At 44.4% G+C, this 27,714-nt stretch overlaps 1 protein-coding gene and 1 long non-coding RNA gene across 8 annotated transcripts in view; one reads left to right on the forward strand and one right to left on the reverse strand.

Annotated features, from left to right (window-relative positions):
• EHF (ETS homologous factor) overlaps nt 1-21,373 on the forward strand; it is a 130,549-nt gene extending 109,176 nt beyond the window's left edge. For 4 of the 7 annotated variants that reach the window (XM_081546005.1, XM_081546007.1, XM_081546006.1 and 1 more), the window contains 8 exons: nt 3,111-3,210; nt 6,905-7,150; nt 9,787-9,849; nt 13,106-13,174; nt 13,294-13,362; nt 18,665-18,727; nt 20,725-20,920; nt 21,032-21,373. In XM_081546005.1, the coding sequence (XP_081402131.1) occupies nt 3,111-3,210; nt 6,905-7,150; nt 9,787-9,849; nt 13,106-13,174; nt 13,294-13,362; nt 18,665-18,727; nt 20,725-20,920; nt 21,032-21,131 (906 nt within the window). In that variant the 3' untranslated portion in view covers nt 21,132-21,373. Of the gene's footprint in view, nt 1-3,110; nt 3,211-5,362; nt 5,697-6,397; nt 6,476-6,661; nt 7,151-9,786; nt 9,850-13,105; nt 13,175-13,293; nt 13,363-18,664; nt 18,728-20,724; nt 20,921-21,031 lie in introns of those variants that run through there. The other 3 variants (XM_081546010.1, XM_081546011.1, XM_081546009.1) reach the window with 3 other exon arrangements.
• LOC145527824 (uncharacterized) lies at nt 2,205-5,270 on the reverse strand. The gene is made up of 2 exons (XR_014069903.1): nt 5,019-5,270; nt 2,205-2,383 (listed from the first exon to the last, which is right to left on the reverse strand). It is a non-coding gene; the product is annotated as an uncharacterized LOC145527824 (long non-coding RNA).
• Nucleotides 21,374-27,714: the final 6,341 nt, after the last annotated feature.

Consider the following 27,714-nt stretch of genomic DNA (forward strand, 5'->3'; position numbering starts at 1 on the left):
AAAGGCCTTCAGCCATGCTGGCCCCAGGGGCCTTCTGTGCTCACCCTGAAGGCATGGTCCCTGCCGCCCCAAGCTGGGTTGAGAACACTGACCTTCTCTCCTCAGCAGCCTGGGTGAGCTCAGTGAACTCTGACTCACTAAGGAGTAAGTCACATGAATTCTTTTATGGGTGCTAACCATTTACTGGGACCTGTAAAAAAGGGCCCCTCGTGCTGGCTGCTTTTCCTTGGAAAGGGGGTGCCAGCAGGGAGTGTGCTAAGCCTCCTGGGGGCCCAGATGGCAACGAGGCAGCTGTGATCTTGTAGTCCTCAGGACTTCTCTCTGATTGACAGTAGTTCTGGATGCTTCCTGGCGAGAAATGATGTCTGCCTGGGGGAGAGGGGCTCGTGGGGCTTTTGGTCATAAGAGGAAGTCTGGCCCACGTGTTCCTGCACAAGCTCATTTGATGCCCACAGCCCTTTGAGTATGGGTTGTTCCCATTTTGCAAGTGGGGAAAGTGAAGATCAGAAGGATTCAGGTCGGACAGACTTGAACTTGTTCAAGGTCACCCACGGGGAGCAGGAGAACTAGGATCTGAGCCTACCTCTCCCCAGCTCCAAAGCTGGGTGCTCGGTCCTCACCCCACTCTGCCTTCTAGGTTTTGGGGAATTGGTGAAGAGAAGCCCTGAGCCAGCTGGCTGAGGAAGTAGGTCATAGTTGGCCCCAGCAGATCTGGCTTCCAGTGAAATAACCACTTTGAAACAGCCCTGCAGGCAAACCCTTGTGAAAGAATTTCAGGGAAGCCTCCCCTGCACATCTCCCCATCCCCCCCAGCCTGGAGGGCACATGGACTGGGCTCTGAGCTTCAGCCCTTTCAGGGTTAAAGAGTAACCTTTCTACTGCTTGTAGCTGAGCAAATGCTGGCAAGGAACAAGCCTAGCCTTGAGCAAACAGTAGCTGGTGCCATGCCCTCTCCCTCTCCCAGCCACCCCTCTGGGAACCTGGAAGATTTCTTTTGCCTTCAAGTCCCCCATCTGATTTCTTAGCTTAGGGCTATTGCTCTAGAAACCTTGATGGGAAAAGAAAAGAAGGTTTGACTTGGGTTGGTTTTCTCTGAGAGTGAGAATCCAAGACATTTCTGGAAATGAACTTCAAAAGCAATTTAGTAGCCCTTCAATTTCCACCCAGGGAAACTGAGGCCCACGGTTACTTCTGGTTCGGGTTGTCCAGAGGCATAGTGCCCCTCCTCATCATAACATACCTGTTATGCAGTCATGTCCTATTTGGTGCCAAGTGCTCGAGGTGTGGAGACTCAGTTAAGCCCCAGCCAATACATACAGTGGGTATAATGGTCTGTATTTTACATAAAAGGAAACTAGGGTTCAGAGAGGCTAATAACTTGTTTGACTTAGTACAAACCTTAGTTGCTATTAAGTGGTGGAACTTGGGATAAACCCCAGCTCTTTCTGACGTCAAAACTCATCTCTATGGCACCAACACGTATAACTCAGCTCTGCTACCTCCCCTCCCTGAGGTCTGTTACAGAGCTCATCATTTCCACTCCATCTTGCCTTCTCCCACCTTCTACTCAGGCTGGCTTCAAGCCTAATTATTTGTCAAACAACCAGGATGATGATGTTAATAATCATCATAAATGTTCCTGTTTAGCCTAATTCAACTCTTAATCACTGCTCTACTCCCTGTTCCTAGAACTGTGCCCAACCCATTGCAAGGCTAATAAATATCTGTTGAGTGAATGAATACATGAATGAATTTGTATTCCTTTTCCAGACCCCTTTTCTCCACTCTTAAGCCCTACATTGACCCAAAGCACAGTAGTTAAATTAGAGGAAGGGGTTTTGACGGAGTGGAATGGCTCTAGTTGGGCAGTTTCCATCCTGGGGATATTGGTGACACATGAAGATGCAAGTTTTCCCCTAAACAGGCAGAGAATTTTCCATGATCTCCTACTGTAATGTTAGCTTCTCCCCACTCCAACATTTAGAAAGAGCAGGTTACCCTTAGAGGTCCTGGGTAAGTCTCAGTCACCTTCTGGAAACAGGCTGCTCATCCTTTGAATGACTGAACATACTTCTGAGGGTTTGAGTCTGGCATGAGGGTAAGAACATTGTAAGTGCTGGAGGACTGAGGTGAATATTTCTAAAGCGTAAAATTTTCATATGGTTCAAAAAACTCCAAAAACAGGCTCATGGAAGAAAGGCTCTTTTCCTTGATCCTTTACTGAGAAAATGAGCCTCATACTGAGGAAGTCCCGTTCAGGTCAGCTGTGAAGCTTGCAGTATCCTCCAGGCGGATGGCATCATCGACTCAATGGACATGAGTTTGAGCAAACTCCGGGAGATGGTGAAGGACAAGGAGGCCTGGCGTGCTGAAGTCCATGGGGCTGCAAAGAGTCAGATATTGACTAAGCGACTGAATGGTGACAACCAAAAGGAAAGGGAATGTGAGACTGAACTTTTTACGAAGAAGGAAGGGAAGGGTCAGTGTCTTGTTGGAGAAACCATTGATTTATAGCATTATCACAGAACCAAGTACTTGAAAAGCTCTAGGTCAAATATGGCTGAGGTCCCCCGAGACCAGCCCATCTGTTGGCAGATATCCTTGCTGAGGAAACTTACTGGATGCCGAGATGTGGGCTGCTCAGGTGTGTCAGAACTCGTACACGTCTGATTTCAAGTCAGGGTTCCCACACAGGTGCTGGGTCTGTTCTGCTACCCATTTGGGATTTTACCGAATGGCAATTCCAATTCAAACAAAATCTCTCTGACATTTTCACTTTTGTAGAAAAAAAGAAAAAGTTGGCTGCTAGCCAGACTCACCCGGTGAGTGGGTATTACATTTTCCTCCTGTTTCATTCCTGATCAGAGATTATTCATTTATGAATGGGTGGCTGTAAAAACTTGCCTCATGCATATGAAAATTGAACCTGGAAATTTTTAATTGCCAGTCAGTTTTGCTTTTACTGAAAGGGCTGTGGCAACATGCTTGGCAGCCAGTGGACAGGAGGACACGTTCTTTCTTTTCTTCCTAAATTTGCTCTGTGATCCATACTCTGAAATGATACTTGTCCCAGAGGCACTGACTGAACGGCCTGTTTGATCCCCTTACAGATCATGATTCTGGAAGCAAGTGGTGTAATGAATCTCAACCCCAGCAACAATCTTCTCCACCAGCAGCCGGCCTGGACAGACAGCTACCCCACGTGCAATGGTAAGGGGGCTGTGCATGTCCCTCCCCATGCAGCTTCTTCCAGCTTCTTCCTTTGCTCTGATTAGACTTCATTCCCCACCTTCATGAAGCATACAGGGGGTGTGGGAGCCAGGAGGCCTGTAGGAAATACAGGGGATGTGGGAGCTAGGGGGACTGGAGAAAACTCTCCAGGCAGGAGATCCCCACAGGTCCCCAGGGCCCCAGCCAGAAGCCCACTCGAGATAGTCCATGGTTTCCTCTCAATATTCAAAGTTCCAGGTTGGCAAGCTGACAGAGAGGGTGAGAGAAGAGATACCCCAAAGTAAGGCCATTTTAATAGTGTTGGCTGGGATATGAAGATGGGATAGGAGAGAAAACTCGTGTGTGTGTGTCTGTGTGTGTGTGTGTGTCTGTCTGTCTGTCTGTCTGTCACATGGAAGCATGGACGTTAAGAAGAAGAGAGTTAGAGCAGCTTCATTCTTGTTTCATTTTCCGGTGACTTCCCTCTGTACAGGGTGGGTAGATTTGTTAGGAGACCATGTGCTTGCCGGGGGTGCTTTAATCTAGGATTGGTGGATTAGAAGAGGGAGGGCTTAACTCTGGGGCCTACAGAGGGTTTGTTTGGTGGATCCAGCCCATGGCTTACTGTAGAAGCCAGACTGAATACAGTCGTTGCCAATCAGGGCCGTGCACCTCGTTGTGAAGGCAGTCAGTTGGGGCAGACTGCTATGCACTGGACCGCAGCAGGAGAAAGGAGATCTGGGCCTTCTCCCACCCTCTGCCTGCTGCTAATTTCCTCCCCAGAGACTCTGCTGCTCTTTCTTCCCTTGAACAACATAGAAGTGGCTCTTGGTGAACAGTGTCTGGGAGGCAGAAGTGGGATGCTAATGGAAGGGTGGCATTCTCCAAGAAGCCGCCGATTCCTGGGCAGCTCCATCTTTCAGTTTGGAATCCCCAGCCGCACAAGCGTGGAAAACAGGAAGGGGAGACCTTCTCTTATTTTATCGCTTGTCCTCCTGAACTGCTGTCTTTTCTGGGCATGAGCTTTCCTGTGGGGACCTTGAAGGATAATTCTAAACAGGGAAAAGCTCTTCAGGCTGGAAAGTCTTTTGCATCCCAAGCCCTAGGACCCTCCATTACAGCAGCATTCCTCTTGTTTGCTCTGCAGGGAGTGGAATCCACACACCACTGTTATATTCTCACTTTCAGAAGCTCCTGGTCTTGATTGATGGGGTTGGGGAGACCAGTTGAATGCCAGAGAGGAGCTGAACTCAGGCTTTTCGATGCTTCTCCCCAAACTTCTGGAGGCCAGTGGGGAGTCTGCCCTGTTCAACTCCAGACAAAATTCTCTGATTCTGCCAAGTTCTAATAGGCTGCACTATCAGGAACCCTCCTCTCATGTGAATCATGTGACACTGAGAGAAGAAAGTGCTGTAGGCCTGGTGTGGGGTTATTGAGAGTTGTTGTCTCTTGTTTGCAAACTCAGAGTTGCACAATGAGCTAAACAATTAATTTAAAAATAAAAGAACAGAGACTTGGGGAGCTGTAAAAAATATAGCCCACCCTTCAACAGCTGCATTGGTGAGACACCAAAAAAAGTGGGAGGAATGAGAGACATCCCATCTAGGCTCAGTGTGTTAATATATTTGGGAATATTTCTATGTATTTAAACTTGGGGACTAGATTCTTCCAATCCTTATCCCTTTCCCCTTCACTGTTGGCTTCCCCTTTAGGACCCCAGCTGAGGGTTTAGGCCTGCTTTTGTGTGGTTATGAGGTATGAGGAGTAAGGCACCTAATGTGAGTGGCAGGTATGACCCAGGACAGTACCTTCGTGCCCACGGTGATCTTGACCTCCTGCTCTTAGCAATCCTTACATCTGGGAGCAGTGGATGCAGTCCAAGAGGGTGAGCAAAAACGGGACTGGGTTGGAAGCATTCCCCTTTCAGCTTCTCCTCTGGGAGTGTTGAGGGCCAGGCTATGGGTATTATGGGGATCAGACCTTTTGGAGTTCTGTGTCTCCTTGCCACGCAAACTGTGTCCACCAACAATCATCATCATCATCCCCATCCCTGGGACACTCACCAGGAATGCAGAATCTCAGGCCTCACCCCAAGTCTATGGAATCAGAATCTGCATTTGAACAACATTCTCTGGTGATTCATAATCTCCTTAGAGTTTAGAGAAGTACTGATCTAGCAGGACCTTGGAGAAAAAGTTAGGGACTGTTTTCTCGCGCTACATTTTTCTTTATTGGTCCATCCTTGAGTTTGTGGGAATATCTGTGTGTCATGCTCAGTTAGATTTCCCCTTCTTCAGCTTGGGGGGCTATAATAGGGTCTTCCCCTTGTACCTACCCCTCGCCTTCTCCAAGAGAGCCCTCTCTCCCTTGGTCCCTGCTTTAGAAGGGATTGTAAGAGCTCACAGCCTGGTCACATGCCAACAGAAGCTGGCTCTCTCTTCTGCATCCCTCCAGGACCCTGGGTTGATTTAGTGATGTTCTGTTAAGTGAGTATGAAAGTCACATACATAGATGGTTAGTCCATAGTGAGCTCAGTAATATTTATTGGCTTAAAGGAACTCTTCTTCACTGGTACTTGAATTAGCCATCTTGTCAATGAATCTTACTGGCTCTTCCAAGTTCCAATGTTATTTCTTCTTCAGCAACAAATTTACTGAAGAAATAGAGAGAAAGTACCTATAATGGCAAAATCTCTGAGTAGTTTTTATGGGAGATACAAGGATGGGTAACACGGATACAAGGATGGGTAAATTGAGCATACAATTTATAAAGAGGAATAGGACCATAGTTAAAGGCCCATCAAAAAAGCCCAAACAGGACAGAAGTCATGAGGAGAAATGGGAAGTATGTCTCCTGGAGATTTAGAGATGACAGCCCTCAGCAGTCGGTCAGGGGGGTCTGTGATGACTTTTTGGATGGTCGGAGTCAGTGAGTTGGGGAGGAATTCAACAGGGAGCCATAGGTAGACCTCAAACTGGCCTAAAGGACAATATAGAAAAAAGACAAAAGGTCACTTGAGGAACAGTGAAGAGCCTCAGTACCTGGCTTGGAAGTTTTGGACCTAATTTCAGTAGATAAAGGAAAGTTGCTGAAGGTAACTGGGTAGGGAAGTGATGTCATAGTGGTTGTAATAACCAGTACTGGGCAGGGGGGCATCAGCACATCGAGCAGATGAATCATCTGGACCACTCTGGGGAAAACAAAGGCATCATAAAGAAGAGAACCCGAGTCTCAGGCTTCTGGTTGAAAATGGTCTGAATTGGGGGTATGTGTGTATATATGGCGTGTGTGAGAGAGAGAGGGAACAAAGCCACGTGAACTATGTGGGTGTGGACAGGAAGCCAATACGTTGCTGAAACTGTAGCAGTGCATTAGCTTTCATGGTATTCTGTGGGAGATGGGGAAGAAGCTCATGATCTCTAAGCTTTTCATGTCTTGTGTCCTTATCCAGAGCCCAGGGGTAAGTATACGAGTAACAACAGGAAGATGTAGGGAGGCTGAATGACTGGCTCCCACCACAACTAGGGAAGGAATTGCATTTCCCAGAGCCTCCTCTCCAAAGCCCATCCAACCTCTGCTGATGCATGCAAACGTCGGCTGCGATCCCTGTAACTTCTGGCGGTGCACCTTCCTGTCTGGAATCATGCTCGGAAACAAACACAGGTCACTCACAGGGCTGCCTCCTCTTTTGCAGTTTCCAGTGGGTTTTTTGGAGGCCAGTGGCATGAAATCCATCCTCAGTACTGGACCAAGTACCAGGTGTGGGAGTGGCTCCAGCACCTCCTGGACACCAACCAGCTGGACGCCAGCTGCATCCCTTTCCAGGAGTTTGATATCAATGGCGAGCACCTCTGCAGCATGAGTCTGCAGGAGTTCACCCGGGCAGCGGGGACGGCGGGGCAGCTTCTTTACAGCAACCTGCAGCATCTCAAGTGGAATGGTGACTCTCTTTCACTCTCTCTTCCCTGCTGGGAGTCAGCTGGGAAGGGCAGAGACTCCACGACTGGCAGGGTTCCTGTTTAGGGACATCTGAAGATGGTCTCGCCTCCAAATTATTGTTTCCCGAGAAAGAGAAGTAGAAGGGAGGTGAGATGGGACAGGCTTGAAGCCTAGGGTACAACATGTGCCAAATCCCATACAAATCTAGGGTAATGTAATTCTCTCCTTATGGTTAATTCCCAAGGAGATAAGGGTTAGCTGGGTATTCACATAATGTTTGGTACTCTCAGAAAACCACTTCTTTCTCTTACAAACGGGGTTTGATTGTTTCATTCCCAGTCAATTGGTGGTTAAGATCGCCATGGCTATTTTAAAAAATATTTCTATACTTAGGTTCTTACAATGGGACACAAGTATGGTAAAAAAAAATAGGTGAAATTAGATCTAGTTTATTTTGGGGGAGGAGAGAAAGCTTATGTTATTACAATAGATTCTTAAAAGGTCCTAAGTCAAAAAAATGGTTAGAACTAATGGTCTGGACGGGTTTGGGATGTTTCTGCAGTGACTTCTGGGATTGGGGCTATCCTAGAGCCCCAGATGGCTCTTCTGATGCCTCACCCAGCACATAGACAGGAAGCATTCAAAGGCTATCCATCAGTGATAGTTGGTTCACACACGCATGCATGCTACACTGGCTTGGAAGGCTTGGTAGGGGAGACAACTATCTTGCAGAATGCCCTTGACATGGGCCTAAAGTTCTTCTGATAATGGTTATTTTAAAAACTAGCTCCTCTGAGAACCCTTTTGGGAAGCAGTGATACATATGAATAGTGGGCTGGCCTGTCTACTTTGGTATGGGCACGTCTATCCAAGCAGAACCTGTATTTGGACGTGGAGGTGGGGCTGTGGGAAGCATGAGCTCCAGGGCTATGAACCAGATTCAGATCCCGACAGCTGCCATCAACACTGAAGAGACCCAATGTCTGGCTGCTGAGCTGGCAGCAGTGGTGGCCGTTCGAGATGACCTCATTCAGCTCTGGGGCACTCCCTGCTTCCCGCCCACCTCAGAGGTGGTTGCTCATTTTTCTTTCACTAGAACCAAACTAAACAAGGCTCTAAAAATAACGCCCAGGAGTCTTCAGAAAGAGCAGACTTATACTTGAAGAATTAAAAATATTTACCTCCCCACCTCCAATTAAATCCACTCCTTTAAAGCTTTGCTCTGATTGAAGCTTAAGACAGGGAGGCATGGGAGGGGATGTGGTCACCCTTGACTTCCCAGCTCTGGCCTTCCATCTGTGGCCTCCCATAACTTGTCTGGTCCCACTGCATACTGCCGGTGCCTCTGACTGCCTCCTGGCCAGATTTCTCACCTTTGTTTTTGTCGTTTGCCTTATTGTAGACATTCTACTAACTTACATTTATTGAGTATTTATTTATACAAGGACTCCAAGTAAATGGATTCATTTGGTGACCTTATGAGAAAATAAACATCTCTCCCATTTGATAGGGGAAGTTTTCATCTGGGAAAACTGAAGGTCAGAGACGTTAAAGCGTGACCTCTGCTCCTGAGATATTTGTAATCTGGCTGGGGAGGACAAACATACAAAATGAATTTGCATGTATATATGTGCTTTAATGGGGCTTTCCAAGTGGCGCTAGTGGTAAAGAACCCACCTGCCAATGCAGGAGACATTAGAGACACGGGTTCGATCCCTGCATCAGGAAGATCCCCTGGAGGAGGAAATGGCAACCCACTCCAGTATTCTTGCCTGGAGAATCCCATGGACAGAGGAGCCTGGTGGGCTACAATCCATAGGGCTGTGTCAGGATACATTTAATAGGAGGCTTCCTGTGTGCTGTTTTCAGTCTTGCATGAATTCTATGTTCCTTAACAGCACCTGAATACAGGTGCCAGAGAGCTGGCAAGCCGGCTTTCGGGGATAATAGAAATTCATGTATCTCATTCATATGGAAATTCCATATGGTGAACAGCAGCCATTTACAAGTCTCCTCCTTTCTGATATAGCTGAAGCTACTTTTGCACACATGCATGCATGTGCTTTTATATATGATACATCTGAAGAGAAGTTGTAAGGCACACATAAGAGAAGAATCACTGCACATACCCAGATGCATCTCACAGATTGGATGTAACCAAAAGGGGTTACATTTAAGATCAAAAAAGAATTAAGATGGCTTTGTGTTTTTGTTTGCATGTTGTGTCAAATCTTAGTATGGGAAAGTACCTTAGAGGCCATCTAATGACTTTATCTAGTTTAATCCCCTAAATTTACAGTTGAGGAAACCAAGACCAAGAAAGCTGAAGTGACTTGCAGCTGTTAGTGGAGAAACTGGTCTTCTAACATCTAAAGTTCTAGTTCCCTTATACTGGATGTCTTCTCTTTGCAAGGCCAAATAAGAGGTGGGTGCCCCAGCTACTGATTTTCTGGGCCAAGGACCCCAGGCTTGAGATTACAGATGCAGAGAGAGAAGCCCCCTCTCAGAAGCAAAGGATAATGATCAGGCAGTGGGCTTGGCAGAAACTCTTCCATGAAGCCAGCTTCATCCTTAGCCAAGCAACACATTTTGGCTCCGTGTGGACCCGCTCTGACTTTCCCAATCTGTCCTTCACAGGCCAGTGCAGCAGTGACCTGTTCCAGTCCACGCACAATGTCATTGTCAAAACTGAACAAACCGGTGAGTTGTGGTAGATGAAGGGAGCCAACATGGGAAGCAAAGGCCTGGGGAACACAAGTTGGGAGGGAGTGTGAGGGAGGGTGTGGGAGCAGGATGGAGCCGGTATTTTGGCAGGAAATTCAGGGATGCCTCTTCCCTGGCTGTCTCCAACGGGCCACCCACCCTGCCATGAATCTCATTCCTTGTCCTTGGGACCATGACTGCCAACTGTTTCTGACTTCTAGACTGGTGGTGAGTCTAAATCCTCCCACACGTCTCCGCTTCCCGTGGTTGGTCAGGGGGAGCATCCAGGCTCTGATCCAGGAGCCCAGGAAAATGCAGAGTCAAAGCGGGCATCCTCCTCACTGCAGAGAGTCAGGGGGTTGGACTTGGCCGAGTCAGGAGAAGCAAGAGGAGAGAAGAGGAAGCATCAGTATCTCCTCTCCCCCTTCTCCTTTGGAAGGGAGTGTGTTTCATAAAGAGGAGGAAGCTCCGGACTGGTGTTGTAGTTACTCTACGACAGAACAACAGGTGTACGAGGTGACCCAGCGAGGAGAGAAGGTGTTACCCCAAGAGACTGGACTTGGGGAGAGACTGGGGGCCTTGGAGTTTCTGTAGGGATATCCAAAGCAGCTGTGGAACTGACTCCTGCCTTAAGAGCGCTTTCAGACAAAGGCTGCTGTTCTGAGCTCCAAGTAGAGTCTGTGGTCCCAAAGCTGTTACATTCATTTTGTTCTCTTTCTGCCTCATCATCCCTCCTCTCTCTGTCCTGAATTCTCTCTCCTGGGGACTTTCTGTCTCCTCATCTCCCTCCCAGGGGACCTGCAGAGAACAGTAACTGCCTCTAGAAGTTGTGCCCCAGAGCCTCGTATCAATCAGAGTTTCCTGGCATATTGCCCTTTTATGACCTCTTAGTCAAGGGAGAACTCTGCAAGTCCCCCCAAGTCCACAGGAGCTGCCCCTGCTCCAGGGTCTCTCCCCATGCCCACATCAGCAAGAATGCAGGCCACATGGGCCAACCACAGAGTCTGCCGCAGGCCTCCCTGAGGCTTGCGTGCCAGTCACCAAGGACAGAATTTGACCTGGGGTGATTTGTGAGTCACTAGGGGCAGAAACTGGCCCCATGCAGTTATTTACTCTTGTATAAGGGGGCTGGTCTACCATTATTAAAGAAAAAACAATAGCTGCTAAGCATGTTAATTAGGTTTACCAGCCCTGCCCTTCCCCCTGAGAGACTAGGGATTGAGTTACCCAGATGGTTTGTGCTTTATGGGCCTGACTGCCTTAGAGGCAGGAATAGAACTTAACCAAGAGAATGGTGCCCCCTCACCTCTAACCCCCACTATTGACCAGACAGATAGCCCCAGTGGAAGAGCCAGGCGGTGGTACCGGAGAGGTCCCAGGTACTTGACAATTCCTCCTCGACCATCCAGACATTCTTGTGTTGCCAGTTCAGGAAAGCTGAGCTGAAGGGTGGGGAAGAAGGTCCACCCCGGGAGGAGGGGAGAGGAGGCTCATATAGGGGCCAACACCCCCAAACCTCTTTTGGTTCAGTTTGTTTTCAGAGACAACAACAGATGTACGAGGTAACCCAACGAGGAGACAGGGTGTAACCCCGAGAGATTGGGCTTGGGGTGCCCAAGCACGTAGCTATTAGTTCAAATACCAGCTAAATCCCCATGTCGTAAACAAGAGGACTTAGCCAGTGAGTCAGGTTTTATACCGTTTATGCTATAAAAACAAAATGAAACTCGGCCAGTGGCTTACCACCCCAGCCCTGAAATTCAGACACTGGGCAGGAGGGAGCTGAGGGCATCTCCATCTGTGAGGAGGGGAGAGCAGGAAGTTCCTGGTGGGGATGAAGTGACGGCTCCTGCCAGATCGCTCAGCTCTTGGCCAGCCAGGAAAAAAGAGATCTTCTGTTGGAGATCAGCCCAGATGTGGGGGTGGTGTAGGAGTTGGGCTACTTCTGGGGTAGGTGGAGGGGAGTTTCCTTTGAGTCTGAAATCTAAAGAGTCAAGAGATGTGCTTACCCAGCACTCTGAAGAAAGAAAGAACTTCTTTTCCAAGATGAGACAATGAGGCCCTACTCTTTTTTTTTTAACTTTTTATTTGGTATTGGGATACAGCTGATGAACAATGTGATAGTTTCAGGTGGACAGTTAAGGGACTCAGCCATACATACACATGAGTCCCTTCTCTCCCAGACCCTACTCCCATCCAGGCTGCAAAGTAACATTGAGCAGAGTTCCATGTGCTATACAATAAGCCCTTGTTAACTATCCATTTTAAATATAGCAGTGTGTACATGACCATCCCAAACTCTCTAACTATCCCATCCACTCTTGGCAACCATAAGTTCATTTTCTAAGTTTGTGAGTCTCTGTTTTGTAAGTTCATTTCAAATTCTACATATAAGGGATATCATACAATATTTCTCCTTCTCTGTCTGACTTGCTTCACTCAGTATGACACTCTCTAGGACCATCTCTGTTGCTGCAAGTGGCACTGTTTCATTCTTTTTAATGGCTGAGTAATATTCCATTGTATATATGTACTGCATCTTCTTTATCCATTCTAATGAGGTTCTACTCTTAAAAGCTGTTTATCTGATTCAGTTACAATCTCCTCTTCTTCTCTTCAGCTTTATTTTGAAAATTTTATGTCCACCCCTTAAGACTATTGGAGATGTCCTGGAGGGAGGGAGCTGTTACCCAACTTAAGAAGAGTTTCACTCTGGATTTTAGCAATAAAGATTCTATGATAAGACTGAGAAGACTTTTTATGAAAGAAACATAATTAATTCTCCCAGGAAGATATTACTAGGAAAAGATGCTCATTCATCATGAAACTATTTGTCCTTACCATTTTTTTAAACTAGTATAAAAGTATTCTGGTGACGGTACAGTAGAATGTATGACAATGCCAGGCCCCTGAACTCCCCCACCCCCAAGTGCAGACTGGAAACATCCCCAGGAAAGCACTGGTCTAGGATAGGATCCCACTGTTGCAACTGCTCTCATGTCCCTCAAAATGCAACAGGTGTAGAACACCTGGATGAGGCTGTAACAAAGTCCATCTCCCCCAGGGCGCTGGAAGAAAAACTGGGCTAACATTATCGTAAATCAACATGTGACTGAAGTAGAATCTGATCTCTTTTCTCTGAAAACCACCTTCTTGTCCCACACCTTTTTGATAATGAACAGTGAGTAAGAAAAGGCAAACTCCCCACCTGGGGAAGGTGACTGCTGACATTTCCATTTTCTGTCCTTTGTAGACCCTTCCATCATGAACACCTGGAAAGAAGAAAACTATTTATACGACACCAACTATGGTAGCACAGTAGGTAACTAACTCCCCAACACTTAAGACCCCCTTTACATTCTGATTCTGTTTTTCTAAAAGCCAAAATTTTATGTTGTAAGGAGGGGGATCTTAATGTCCCTTATGTTTTCACTGCCACAGATTTGCTGGACAGCAAAACTTTCTGCCGGGCCCAGATCTCCATGACAAACACTGGTCACCTTCCCATTGGTAAGTTGTCCTGACACCCAAGGGTGAGTATACCTCATACAAGTGCTTACTGAGAATTAACGAGAATTACCAATGCTCTACATTTCCAGCTTTGCTGGAGTCCTTCCCAGTGAAGGTCTGGGAAAGGTTTATAAAAGAACTGCTTTTGAGTCCATATTTATCTACTGAAAATGATCAGCAAAGATGACTCTAGGATAAGTATTTTCCTCCTGTGTCACTCTCTTGTGACAAGAAAAACTCTTTTCAATAAAAACTTGCTTTTGTGAAATTATCTGATAAAATTATTAATAAGTGGGTATATTAGGGGAGAAGTCTCTATTTAATTTTCAACAAGCTGTCTTTGGCTTTAGGAAAAGAATGTCTCACACTGGAATCCAGAGGTCAGTGAACTTAGGAAGATGGTCTCTGGGTTGAAGGTACAGCTGCTGAAAACTTCTAGAACCTTGGGAATCATGGGTCAGTTTTAAAGTCTGTGCTTGAAGGCTCATCAGGACTCTAATTAGTCAGACCACCTGCACGTTATGAGTTATGTTCATATTAGCTGTGTTCAAGATTGGATGTGTCTAGAGGCTATCCATGACTCAGTCAAAGTCACACTGAGTGAGAGGTTGGCCTGTTGGGAGTCTGGGAGAGGGGCTTTCAGATTATTCCTCTTCACCCACTTACAAATAGGTCCATTGGTAGGAATGAGCACGCTGGGAAGGTGAAGAGATGGTTTCATGCCAACTCTTGATCTCATTGCGAACTTGGGGCTCTGGCTCTGTAAGATAGAGCTTAGACCTATTACAAGTGACTCTATCTTTTCCTGGAACTTAATTTGGGGCAGCTTCAGAACTGAGATTTAAAAAGAGTGTTTGTGAAAGGCAAGAGTCAAACAACAACCCCTTCTCTCTCTCTCTCTCCTGTTTTTTTTTTTTGGCTTTTGTTGAGTGTGTTTTTGAGAACTGAAAAAACGAAAGCTTTCGGTTTGAGGTTTTGTTCAGTTAAAGCCCCTTGAATGAGACAGGGCTGGGAGCCAGGGTAAATGCTTCTGGAATTGAGGTGAAGAGCGAAGGCCAATTCATTTTTTGACCTTCCCCTCCCCCCGCATTATGTGTCACTCTAAATATTTGCTGAAATTAGGGAACTAGATCAAACACTGGAAACGTTCTGCAGTGGATTTGCCATTCTGGGGGAATTGAGCCAGTCAGGGTAAAATTTTGTTGCCACTCAGTGAAGACTAAGGTTTTCAGAGCTGAAGAAACCACCCCTGTCACCCTCTGACTTCCTGCCACACTTCCTAAGGTATCGCCTCCCTTGTCCTGAGTGTTTGGTTAGGGCAGAAGATTCCAACTGAGAATGAAGTTGAAACAACCACTTCCTGAGCCTCAGGGGTGGTTAGATCTCAAGGCACCTGGGAAACCAAAAGCAGTAATCACAGCTCTGCTGCCCTCACAGCCAGGCTACCCTGCTCTCTTCTGCATCCTGACTTACCTGCTAGAATCTCAGAATCAATAGGGATCAATGTCTGTTTTCATGTTTGTGGGCTTCCCTGGTGGCTCAGGGATAAAGAATTCACCTGCAACGCAGGAGACAGGGGAGACATGAATTTGATCCCTGGGTGGGGTAGATCCTCTGAAGGTAACAGGGAACTCACTGCCTTCTGAGTTCACTTATTCTACTTTTGAATAGTCCTTCTTAAAATGAGCTTTATAAATCCACTCTCCTTCACGCCCCTTGATTCTTTTATTTTAATTTTTTTAAAAAAGTTGATACGTTGTATTTTCACTTTTATTCAGTTCAAGAAATTTCCTTTCTTTTTTTTCTGGTATCGGGCATGTGGGGATCTTAGTTCCCTGCCCAGGGATTGAACCCACGCTCCCTGCAGTGGAAACACCGAGTCATAACCACTGAACCGCCAGGGAAGTCCCTTCATTGATTCTTAATCTCTTTACCCTAGATTCCTATCCTGAAATTGTAACACAGACTGAAAAAAGAGATAAGCCATTCAGGAGCTCTATCAGAATGATCACTTAATCAATTCAGTGTCTGGGTTGGTAAATTCTTTGGGGTGACAAGCCCTCCGGGTAGAATAGTTAATTACAGCCTTGTAAGGATCAATCCCTTTCAGAATAGTTTAGTCTCTACTGAATGGGACCAGGACCGCCCAATCCCCTCCCCACCTGGCGCAACCCCCTAGCCCTGCCACAAAGACCTGTCATACCTCTGCGTCTTCAGATTTCCAGCTCCCATGAAATGGAGGGCACTTAAATATCTTTATGTGTTTTAATGCAAGTTACAAGCCACACTGAGGTGAGGCCACACATAAACTGATGCCCTTGCTGATAAACAGGTGGGGAAGCGGGCCGTGTTTTGATTTCTCTGTCATCTGCTCATTTCGTAAAATGGCTGCCGCCAGTGTTCCTGATCTGCCCGATAGTCCTCAAGCCAATCATGCCAACTCAGGCTTGATGTGTTTATTCACTGACTCGCTGAGCCTAGAGCGAGGGTGGCATGGTCTATTATAACACTGAAATTTGTATATCCCGTAAAGAAATGGCTCACAGCTGAATCATATGCAAATGATTCTAATCTTTGCTTCTTGCGAAGCAGCTTAGCTGAAGTCATGCTCTGGAACTCTTCATAAGCTTGTGCCTTGGTGCTGCCCCAGTCTGGACTGGACCTTGGCCTGAGGTGCCTGGAAGCAGATCAGGAGAAAGCCAAGCTGGACAACTTCCTCAGAGCAAGCTATTATTTTATAAGGATGAGTCACTTAACCACACGGCTAACTTCAAAGGTTCTGACTTTTATTTGAGGGCCAGGGGAAGAGCCAGGAGGAGAGGCCATCATATTAAGGTGAAGTTTCAGATCAAAAGATTTTAGTGCTGAGGCAGGTCGGTGATTCTACAGCTTGCTCCCCACGCACTGGTGACTGGAAGAAGAGGCTGGAAGAAATTCGAGTTTTTTTTGCCTTTGGCTGCATATTCTTCCATACGGTGATGGACACATTTTTACTGAGGGCTTTTTTTTGGCTGAGGTTCTTCTCTAAGATGGATGGAAGTCTAGATTGACATCTCAAAGAGAACATTTCCTCTTGGTGTAGCTCTGGGGATTCTTAATACGGAATCCATGGACAGCTAAATGACCCACAAACTCCTGAAATTGTTACAGAATTTCTTGAGTGTACACACACATATGTGCAGGAGAGGGTCCAAGGTTTCCAGTTTATTCATAAAGGTACTTTAATCTCCCAAAGTAATTGATTCTTGCATTACATGTGCTTGCAACCCCTAAGTAAGGATTGAGGCCAATAAGCTGAGAGACGCTTACACTTGGGTTTTTCTGACTTCAACCCTGGCTCTGAAATAATGGCCCTGCACCACTCCTGGATGCCATTTGAAAATAAGCTTTGCTTGTGGCCTGCTGGGTAAATGCCACTCTTTGTCTGCAGAACAACGTGGCCCTGTCAGAGTGATGCATCACTTGGAAACCGGGGTGGGTGCCAACCTGTCGCAATATTGTCACATCCTGATGGGATGTTGCAACCTCACTGCGAAACCTACAGAGAAGGAGAGTGGAGTCTCCTTGCATTTTCTGTGAATTTGTTTTTCCAGGTTTCAGAGAAATCTGAGTCAGGTGCAAACCCTCCTGCTGACATTGTTGTAGTGGGGAGGGAGTGGAGGGGGTAGTGGAGGGTGGCGGTGCATTTAACCACCAGAAAAAGAGGCTTCTCTTCTAACCAGATCTTATTAAAACTCTTTCATCCATCCCACCACGACTTTCAAGCTGCTGGGAGCTCTGAGTTGTGACAGTCTGGGTGCTCAGATAGGTGAATGCGTCTATGCATGTTGGGAAATACAGAATCATCAAATTGAAATGACTTCTCCCCACTGACTAGAGTGTTGCAGAACTGAACCTGATTCTTGTCAGGGAAGGCATTTATGAAATGTTATGTGGCACCATCTTTGTAAATGGCATAGAATAGTGGTTATGAGTAAAACTTCTGGATCCTGCTAGTACTTTCCTCATAGCGTTATTGTGTCAATCACATAAGGTGCTTCATGTAAAGTACTGACCACAGTGCCTGGTACATAGTAAATGCTAAAGAAACAAGAGCTAGTCTTTACCATTTTCATTAGGAGCTAATGGTGTTCAAACCTTATTAAATAATGGACCATTCTTGACAATCTCGAATGCTTGGATCCTTTTCCTTTGCCAGCAGTGTCGGTCTGATTAAAACGCTCTTCAAAGCCACACGTGGGTCAGCAAACCCTAAGTTAGGGAACTCTGATGTAATGCCCACAGAAGAGATGTGATATACTGGCCCAATTTCTTATCGGGATTGGCTACCACTTAGGATCAGCTCTGTATTCAAGTCGGCAGATTTTTGATGGTGGGATTCTTTTTTCTTTTTGGTAAGATCTGCTTTAGTTCTCCTGATACTGGACATGCCCACTGACATAAATACACACACACACAGAGGCACACAGAAAGAAACACAGGCACACACACAGAAACACACACTGCTAAGTCATTTAGTTTTCTTTTTAACAAGTTTTATTTCACAAATTTGCCTCTGTCATTTTCTCATGTTGATAATCTCAAGGGTCACCATAATGAGTCATTTGTTAAACTAATTTGTGTTTCCACAGTCCACTGTGGCCCTCTGTGCTGAGCTCAAGCCACTCAATGGCACCTTTGTCAGGCTGATTAAAATGTAACTTTGCATGCCAAAAAAGGCACTCCTTTGGCTTAAAAGTCATCTTTCTTTGTTTTAAATGTTTACATTTTGGTATTTCATTAAAAAAAAAAACCTGATGACCTAAATCCTTCAATGACTTCTTATCTCTCACAGAATAAAAGCTAAAATCCTCAGAATATCCTATAAGGCCTTAGTGATCTGAACATCACTGGCTCCCCTCTGCCCCTTGCTCACAGCCACACTGGCTTCCTTCTGTTCTGTGCACATCAACCTCAGGGTCTTTGAACTTACTATTCTCAGGCATAGAAGGCTCTTCCACAAGTTCTCTGTGTGACTGTCTCCCTCACACCCTTCTGGTCCCCTTATCAGTTCTTCTGTGACCACCTTATATTTAACTGCAAATTATTCCCATTCCCACACATCTACTCTTTTTTTCTTACCCTGAAATTTTTTCTCTGGAGCACTTCTCATCTCTGCTCTGTTTTGGTCATGACCAACTACCTGAACAGTGCCAGGCATGTAGTAGGTGCTCAATAAATACTGGTGAAATGAATGGATGAATAAAGATGATAATTGTAGGAAATAGAGAAATGAAGCAGTTCTCATTTTTTTGCTCTTTAGCAGAGTCACCTGATATGAAAAAGGAGCAAGACCACCCAACAAAGCCCCACACCAAAAAACACAGTAAGTTGGCTGGATTTCAGTTGCCTCCTGGCCCTTCCTTTCATTCAAGCGGAGGGTTACTGGAGGCCACCAGTTTTAAGGCAAACACTGCCTCTGCCTGCTGCCTGCATTTCTTCACCCCAGACTGGGAAGGGTGTGAAAAGAGAGGCATCACTTGCTGGCCAAGCAGCCCCCTCTGCAGTGGTTTCTCAAAGTAGAGTTTCAATGGATAGTTCCTCCTCACTCTGTTCTATTTGTTCTAGCACTGAGACCTCTGTGAATGAGAACTTCTTACAGGCATGGGGTGGGCTATTTCCCTTTCTCCAGGAAAAAAAAAAAAAAAAAAAGGGTGGGATGAAGAGGAAGGTGGGAAGAAACAGCTGAGGTGTATTCTTTTTTCTTTTGCTGAATGTTGGCTTCTTTCTTTTGTTGAGTTACTGTTCCAAGAAATATTGTTTATTCTTAAGCGTCAGCAGTGCTTTTGTGGAGCTGTATTTCCCCCAATAATAAAATCTTATGAAAGTGTATGAAATACCAGAGATGTGATGAGTTGGTGGGGAAAGAGATCAAAGTGGTATAATCTGGAAATTGTAGGGGTTGAACATCTTTGCTATCTGCTATTCCAGGTCATCCCGGAGGACTGAATGAACACAGCCTCTCTAACTGGGGCTTGGGGAGGGAGTTGTGTGTTACAAGTCCAATGGGGATAGAATTGAATTTGGTTGCTAATGACATTACAGTTGCTGTTTTATTTTCAGATTGACTCCCTCAACCCCTGTGAGACCCCACCGCAATATATTCTAGGCCTAAGAGTTCTAGAACCCTGTGCATTTGGCTGACACACAACTGTTGGGTTGCAGCTGACTAATTGGTTGAGGTTCTATTAATAAATAAAAGTGGTTGAGCATTGCTCTCCTGGGAAGTAACAAACTGAAATGAATCCCCAGCAATCTGTCAACCATATTTTGAAGATACTCCCACTAGCCTAGGTCATCTAGGACTGATTTTTTAATTTTTTTTATTGAAGTTTATTTACAATGTTGTGTTAATTTCTGCTGTACAGCAAGGTGATTCAGTTATACATATACATATATTCACACACACACATTCTTTTTTATTATTTTATTTATTTTTTACTGGAGCATATTGCTTTATAATATGGTGGTGGTTTCTGCTGTACATCAATGGGAATCAGTCATACATACATACATACATACATATATATATATATATCCCCTCCCTCTGCATCCTTTTGAAAAATACTTTTTCCATTATGGTTTATTTATAGGATATTGAATATATAGTTCCCTGTGCCATAGAGTAGGACCTTGTTGTTTATTCATTTTATCTATAATAGCTTACATCTGCTAACCCCAACCTCCCACTCCATCCATCCCCCAACCCCTTCCCCTTGACAATCACAAATCTGTTCTCTAGGTAAGACCTATTCTTTTGTCTTGGCTTTGCCACTAATTTGCTGTGTGACCTTGGTCAAGTCAGTTAATTTCTCCATGCTTCAGCTTTCTGATTTGTAAAATTAAAAAATTGTGTTAGTTCATTCTTAAATACTCAAGACTGGGGATGCTGTGATGTGGTGTCATAGGTGGGTAGCAAGATATTGAGTATCTCTTACTTGATGGAAGAGGTTTCAGCTCTAGGCTTCCTCCAGCTGTTCTTTGCTGTGACTTAAGCTGCGAATTTGGAGAAGGCAATGGCACCCCACTCCAGTACTCTTGCCTGGAAAATCCCATGGACAGAGGAGCCTGGTAGGCTGCAGTCCATGGAGTGGCTAAGAGTCGGACACGACTGAGCGACTTCACTTTCACTTTTCACTTTCATGCATTGGAGAAGGAAATGGCAACTCACTCTAGTGTTCTTGCCTGGAGAATCCCAGGGACGGGGGAGCCTGGTGGGCTGCCGTCTATGGGGTCGCATAGAGTCAGACACGACTGAAGTGATTTAGCAGCAGCGGCAGCAGCAAGCTGCGAATTAACTCTTTCTTTTCCACTTGGCCTCAGATCCGCGAGGGACTCACTTATGGGAATTCATCCGCGACATCCTGCTGAACCCAGACAAGAATCCAGGGTTAATCAAGTGGGAAGACCGGTCTGAGGGCATCTTCAGGTTCTTGAAATCAGAGGCTGTGGCCCAGCTATGGGGGAAAAAGAAAAACAACAGCAGCATGACCTACGAAAAACTCAGCCGAGCCATGAGGTTAGGAGTTCCACGTCTCCAAACATGATAAGGCCACATGACTCTTTAATTAAGACAGCCCCCAGCTGTCTTAATTAGACCAGCCCCCTTACCCAATGTCTTTTGTTACAGATATTACTACAAAAGAGAAATTCTGGAACGTGTGGATGGACGAAGACTGGTATATAAATTTGGCAAGAATGCACGTGGATGGAGGGAAAATGAAAACTGAAGCTGCTGACACCTTGAACACAAAGCTAAACACCCCCCCCCAAATGATAACCAACCATGAAGTTCCCGGACGTAAATATTTCAAAGACTACTTTTTTCTGATATTTATGTACCACGAGGGGGAAAAAAGTACATCTACTTCTAACAGGAAGAAGGAACATGACGGTTGATAAAATTATTTTGGTACTTTTGAAGTATGTCCTATATGGGGAACAAACGTACACAGTTTTCTGTGAAATATGACGCTGTGTCTGGTTGTGATTTGTTTTTGACTCTATTGTGAAGCTCTTTTCTGCTGCAAGAAGGACAGAGTCTTGTGCTTCTTGCTATGAGAAAGAAAAATAATCAGAGGGCATTAAATGTTTTTATATGCAAAATGATTTAGGAAAAGGTGACGTGTCTTCCACATGTAAGCATTCACGTGGCCTCTAGTGAGGTGGATGTGGTCGCCGGGATGAACTTCAGGGTCTCAGATTGATGGGATGAACCAGAAGGATGCTGGGATGTTTACCTTGACCTTCAGGAGTGAGTGAGTGGAGACTGAGGACTTCCGCAGTCCAGGCTGGACTGTAACCACTGCATAATCACATAACTTTCCTGTTTAAATCAAAGAAGAATAATGGTGCAGGGGGCTTTATACTCATTCAGGAATGATTTACCTGGTGTGAAGTCTATCTTCTCTCCTCCTTCTTGACTCATTGGTGAAAAACTTCAATTGCCGCCTCTACTCACTTTTGATTATTTAAGAGAAGGTCTGGCCTTGGTTATTTTTATATTAATTGATTAAAACATAAGTGGGAAAAGGAGATGATGAGTTTTCTCTTGTATTTCCATTGTCTGTGGTTTCAAAATTGGCAATTGACATTTTTGGCTGAAATTTTTCTTCGTTGTGTATTATTTTGGTTGTCATGTGTGTTTTGAGATATTTAGCATATCTATGACCTCTACCTACTATATGCTAATAGCACTGTGGTCGTCAAAGTTGTGACAACCAAAAATGTCTCTAGACATTGCCAAATGTCCCCCAGGTTGGGCAGGTGGGGGGATTGCCCTTGACTGAGAACCACTGGTTTAGCCAGTCAAGATGAAGATGGTGATTTACTCTCAGAACAACAACAACAAAATCCCTGGAGTGAACACTTTAGAGTCAACCTATTTTTCATTCTTAAAATGTTGGAACAGTGGGTTGAAATCTCTAGAGGGACTTCTTTTTAGAACCCCAGACATGATATAGAATCAGATAACTTAAACAAGAGCTAACAACACAACACATTTTCAGTAGAATGACAAAAAGAGAAAAAATTATATTGTAGAAGGAAACATGTTCCAGGGAGATATATTTGCAGATATTGCTTCTTATAATCTTTCCTCTTTTGGATAACCTTCCTGTCTCATTTTAACTCATTCCAAAGTGAGTGATGTCTTGCCTAGATTTGGATCTAGAGGAATGTTAAAACAAACAAACAAAAAAGACTAAAGAAAGGAAGGATGGAAGAGAAAAACAGAAAACTCAGTTCAGGAGCTATGGTCAGGAAGGAGTTAGAGACTCTCCTCAGTATGTGTAATTTGACAATGCTGAGTAGCACCTCTGGAGGTGACCAAGCCAGGCAGAAAGAAAAACAACTCAGTTGTACCTTCAGAAGGTCATTCATCTCACTAAGCTGTGCTCCAAGGTCACTGGCCATAATGGCTCTCATTATAAGGATGATGAGCAGCACAAATCTGAGACATTCCCACAAGAAAGACAAACCTTGCTCTCCAAGCAAAGCTGTAGAACTGAGGCTTTCCCAGCAGTTGACCATACTTCCCACAGAACAGATTAAACTTCCAGATATTTGAATTAATGTAAACATGTGAATGTTTGCATGTCTGTGTGTAGTTATTAAGAGACATCTGCTAATTTGCTCTCTGCTGTCTTCTGGCTTGGCCTGTTCATCATCTAAGCTGCCTGGATCGTTCTCTGAGCTCTCCCTTCCTCAAAACTGTAAGTTTCTCATGTTCTTCCAAATTGGTTTTGGCTCTTTCTTCACCTTCTCTGTTGAACAGCAACCCCTGCTAGGTAGTGAGTCTGGGGCGTACTGACTGGAATACTGCAGATAATTAGCAGATTGTGTTATTTGTTGAAAGTGACAGTTTCTTGGCACCTGGTTCCTACTTAAATAGGTTGGCGTATTAAGTTCTCAGCATATCTCTCTATTGTCTTGGCTTGAGTTTGATGCATTTTCTATGTGCTATTCGTGACTTGGAGAACTCAAGGTAATTAAGCCATGCCAAGTGGGGGTGTGAACAGAATCTTTCCCACCCCAGTATTGTAAGGGAGAGCAAAATCTCAGCGAGAAGCCAGCAGCAGGTGAAGCCCCCTTCTTTTGACAACTCACAGCTTCTCACTTGAGAAGCTCTCATCTGAGCCAACACTCCAATGGTCACTACACGTGGCCTCCTTCTTACACCATAGGCTTGGGCTCTTCTTTTATTTTTTCATGGGAACCTGAGGAAGAAAATATATTGCTAAGACTTTACTAGATTCAGATCATCTGGGGCCTCTAGATAATTGACTTGATGAAATGAGCAAAGCCCTGACTCCCAGTGACATGCCTACAACTTCTGGAAGTTGCTTTCTGAGCTGTGCAGACCAGGGCAGTGAGTTTTCTTTGAAATGTGTTTGTTCTTTTTCAGACTCTTCTCTTGCTAAACTGTAAGCTCTGTGAGGGCAGGGATGATATCTTAGCAATACTGTTTTTTCAGTACCTGCATGAGATAGGTCCTTAGTAACTATATGATGAGTTAATGAATAGATGTCTTCTGGAAGACGTCTCAGATTGGGAGCCCATATCCATAATCGTGATGTAAATTGTTTCTTTACTGGAAGAAGAGCACAACAGCCAAAACTTCAAGGACTTACTATCTGTCAGATGAACATTTTACTGTGAGATTCTTTACTTTGCCTTCCTACCTGCGCTGAAATAAAACCAAAACAGGTTATTGGTTCTGAAAATCAACCTATGTTGTGTGAGAATTCTGTCACCTCACTGGCAACTGTGAGAATTACCTGGTATATAAGAAGCCAGTCATGAACCTTGAACCTGTCTTAAACGATGAAGATTATGAGTGTTTATATGATGTAAATTTCTATTTAAGTGTAAAGCAGTTCTAAGTTTTAGTATTTTGGGGTTGGTTTATATTTTTTTTCTTTTTGAAAAATATTGAGGGATCTTTTGATAAGGTTAGTCATGCATGTTAGATTTTAGTTTTGCAAGTGTGTTGTTTTTCAAATGTATAAAATATAGGAGAAGTTAAAATAGTAAGAGGGAAAGGCAATTATATTATTCTTCTATAGTTAAAAAAAAAAGTTTGTTGAGTGACTACCTGCGTGCACAGCATGGAAGAACCATCTTTGGGAGGAGTTTATCTAACTATATGGGGTATAAGAAATACTCCATAGGAGCCCATGGAATGGCTAACTCCTGTGTGAAAGAAAGTATGTGAGCTGAATTAGCCTCAGCATTGCTTCTCAGGATTCCATTTCTGGAATAAGAGAGAGAACACTGAATAAATCGTGTTGAGACTGGGTGTCGCAAACCACTGAAATGTGTAAGCCTTCACAAATTTAGCTTAATTGGGATTAGTCTTTCTGTAAGTGTCTGCCTAATTCTTGCTTTTCTTCCCATCTGGCTTCTGGGTTGACATTTTTTAGGGAAGCAACCCTACTGCCACTATTTTTTTTAACAATCAGAAACCTTGCCCTTGAAACTGTGTTAAATTCAAACTGAGTATTTCTGTTTTATGAAAGAATTATCTTTTTTCAAAATACAGGGGTTTTTTTGTTTGTTTGTTTGATGGGTCTCAGAAAACACTAATAAAAACTACAGAGACCAGCCTGTAACTGTGTGTTTCCTGCTTCAACAAGCCATCCCAAACGGGGTTTAGAGGAATGTACTTAGTCTGTAGCAACACAGCTTAGGCAGTTTCTGCATGTGTTTACTCAATAATCATTTACTGAGCATCTACTCCTACGTGCCAGACATTGTCCTAGGCGCTGAATTATGGCAGAGAATGAAAGAGACAAAAAAATTCTGCTCTCGTGACATTTATGTTCTATTGGATGGAAACAGACAAGAAACAAAATATTGACAAACACAGCATGGCATATCAGATGTGTAGTCAAGAGATGGTAGAGCAGGGAAGAGGAGTAGAGTATGCTGGAGTATGTGGGGTGATTGCAAGTTTTGGCAGGGTTAAGAAAGATGGAAGGAAAGGAACTGTGTAGATAGCTGGTGGCGGGGGCGGGGGGGGATGGTACCCTATTGGAGGTACCAGCAAATGCAAAGTTCCTGAGGTTCTTGACACCTGTTCCTGAGGTTCTTGACACCTGTTCCTGAGATGTCCAAAGAAAAGGAGGGTAGTCTGTTTGCAAGATAAACTCAGCAATAGTAGGAGATAATGTTAGAGAGCTAGGAGGCTATGCTGAAGGCTCTAGTTTGAGTGAGATGGGGAGCCAGAGAGGAATGCCATGCTCCATTGCTGGTTTGAAAGGGTCCTTCTAGCTGTTCTGTTAAGAGTAAATTGCAGGAAGCCATTCAATGCTGAGTGTACATTCTTAGTGAAGGATAAACAAAGGGAGACAGAAAAGATCACCGTCACATCCAGCTTTCCAATACCTCACTTAAAAATATTTCCAGGAAGGACATGCATTCTACTAGTTCATAGCATATTTCTCCTGGGGGCGTGAAGACTTCAGTCCTTCAGTCACTTAAGTTCATAAGTCACAATGAAAATAACTTGGGGAAGAACCAGTTGATCCCAGGAAATGGGATGTGTTCTTTGTATACATGATTGCATTTAATCTAAATGCATCCTGTTATATATAAATATTGTCTCCAATTTTCAAATGAAGGAAATGAAGGTCAGAAAGGTTAAATGACTTTCTTAAGGTCACACAGTTAGTAGTAACTGGTAGAACTGGCATTGTTTCACCCAGCTCTCTTTTTCCAAAAGTCCACATTCTTTTTTTTTTTTGGCTGTACCAGGCAACTTGCAGGATCTTAGTTCCCTGACCAGGGACTTAACAGGGGCTGTGGCAGTGAAAGCACTGAGTCTTTACCACTGGACCACCAGGGAATTCCCCCAAAGTCCGTACTCAAAACCCTAACATTTCTCTAGTGTGTCAGAACACTAATGTTTTACACACACACACACACACACACACACACACACAGAGTTTCATGGTTAAAGACATTGAAGAAATAGTACTGAGTCAAATGATGTATTATAGAGTTATTTACTGTAGGCTTTTCCAGAGCCTTTGTGTTATGACATGCATTGTGAATCTGTAAGAGAGGTAAAAAAGTGTTCCCAATTCTCCAAGCCTATTTGACAATGGAACTTTTTCATCAAAGAAGACATCATGAAATCAGCACCCTTTGGAACACTGTTAGGGAAATGATGATTTGAGATTACCTCTCTGAGCTACAAGAAGCAGTATTTTCATTTTCAGGCAAAATTAGTATGCTGATAATACTCAAGCATATCAAACTCGGCCCACCTAATATAAATTCCATTTTTTTTCATAGAGGAGAAATTCCCTCATTGCCTTGGGAATTATTTGCACTGACACATTTCTCAGTAATCATGAAGAGCTTGCATAGTGTCTCCTCTTTGGGAAACAGCAACTCTCCTGAATTTTAACTCTTCAGAAATATCAGTCTGTCCAAAACTATAGGTTCTAGCCACATGTGGTGATTAACATTTAAGTTAGTTAAAATTATATAAATGAAAATGTAGCTTGTTAATTGCACTACCATATGTGTAGTCACATACGGTTAAAGGTTTCTCTATTAGATAAACAGATATAGAACATTTCCATAATCAAAGAAAGTCCCAATGGACAGCACTGCTCTAGAATCTGACTTGGGAGGATGGGGTAAGGGTGGAAAGGGGAAAGGGTAGTGAGCAAAACTAATCAACAGTGAAATAAGATCCACTAAGCCTTAGAAACCAGAGGTGACCCTGAATTCTAGAGAACAAAAAATTAATAAAGATCCAAAGCAAATATCTCTGTGTTTGCTGGAATGGTGACAGTTATCTACGAGTGCAAACAAGTTCCATGCTGTCAGTGGAGCCTTGGAGTGGGAGGAATTGAGTATGCTTATCTCCAAACCCCACAAATACTTTATAGTTATTAATGTGAATGTTCCAAAAATGTGGTTCTCTGGTTGAAAATTTTGGTATTGAGGAGATATCACTGAAATGGGAAGGGAAACAAAATGTCCAAAATAGGAATAGCTGGTATTGCCCACCATCAGCTATAAATGCCATGAATACCATTTTCTTCCTACTTTTCAAGACCAACTTCTTGATTGAGTAATTGACTGATGTTGGTGGTGGTTTAGTCACTAAACTGCGACCCCACACACTGTAGCCTGCGAGGCTCCTCTGTCCACAGGATTTCCCAGGCAAGAATACTGGAGTGGGTTGCCATTTCCTTCTCCAGGGGCTCTTCGTGATCCAGGGATTGAACCTGTGTTTCTTGCCTTAGCAGGCAGATTCTTAACTGTTGAGCCACTAGGGAAGCCCAGTTGACCTAT

Source organism: Giraffa tippelskirchi, chromosome 11 (assembly GCF_054371585.1).
Source record: "Giraffa tippelskirchi isolate mGirTip1 chromosome 11, T2T-mGirTip1v1.2.pri, whole genome shotgun sequence".
NCBI classification, from domain to species: domain Eukaryota; kingdom Metazoa; phylum Chordata; class Mammalia; order Artiodactyla; family Giraffidae; genus Giraffa; species Giraffa tippelskirchi.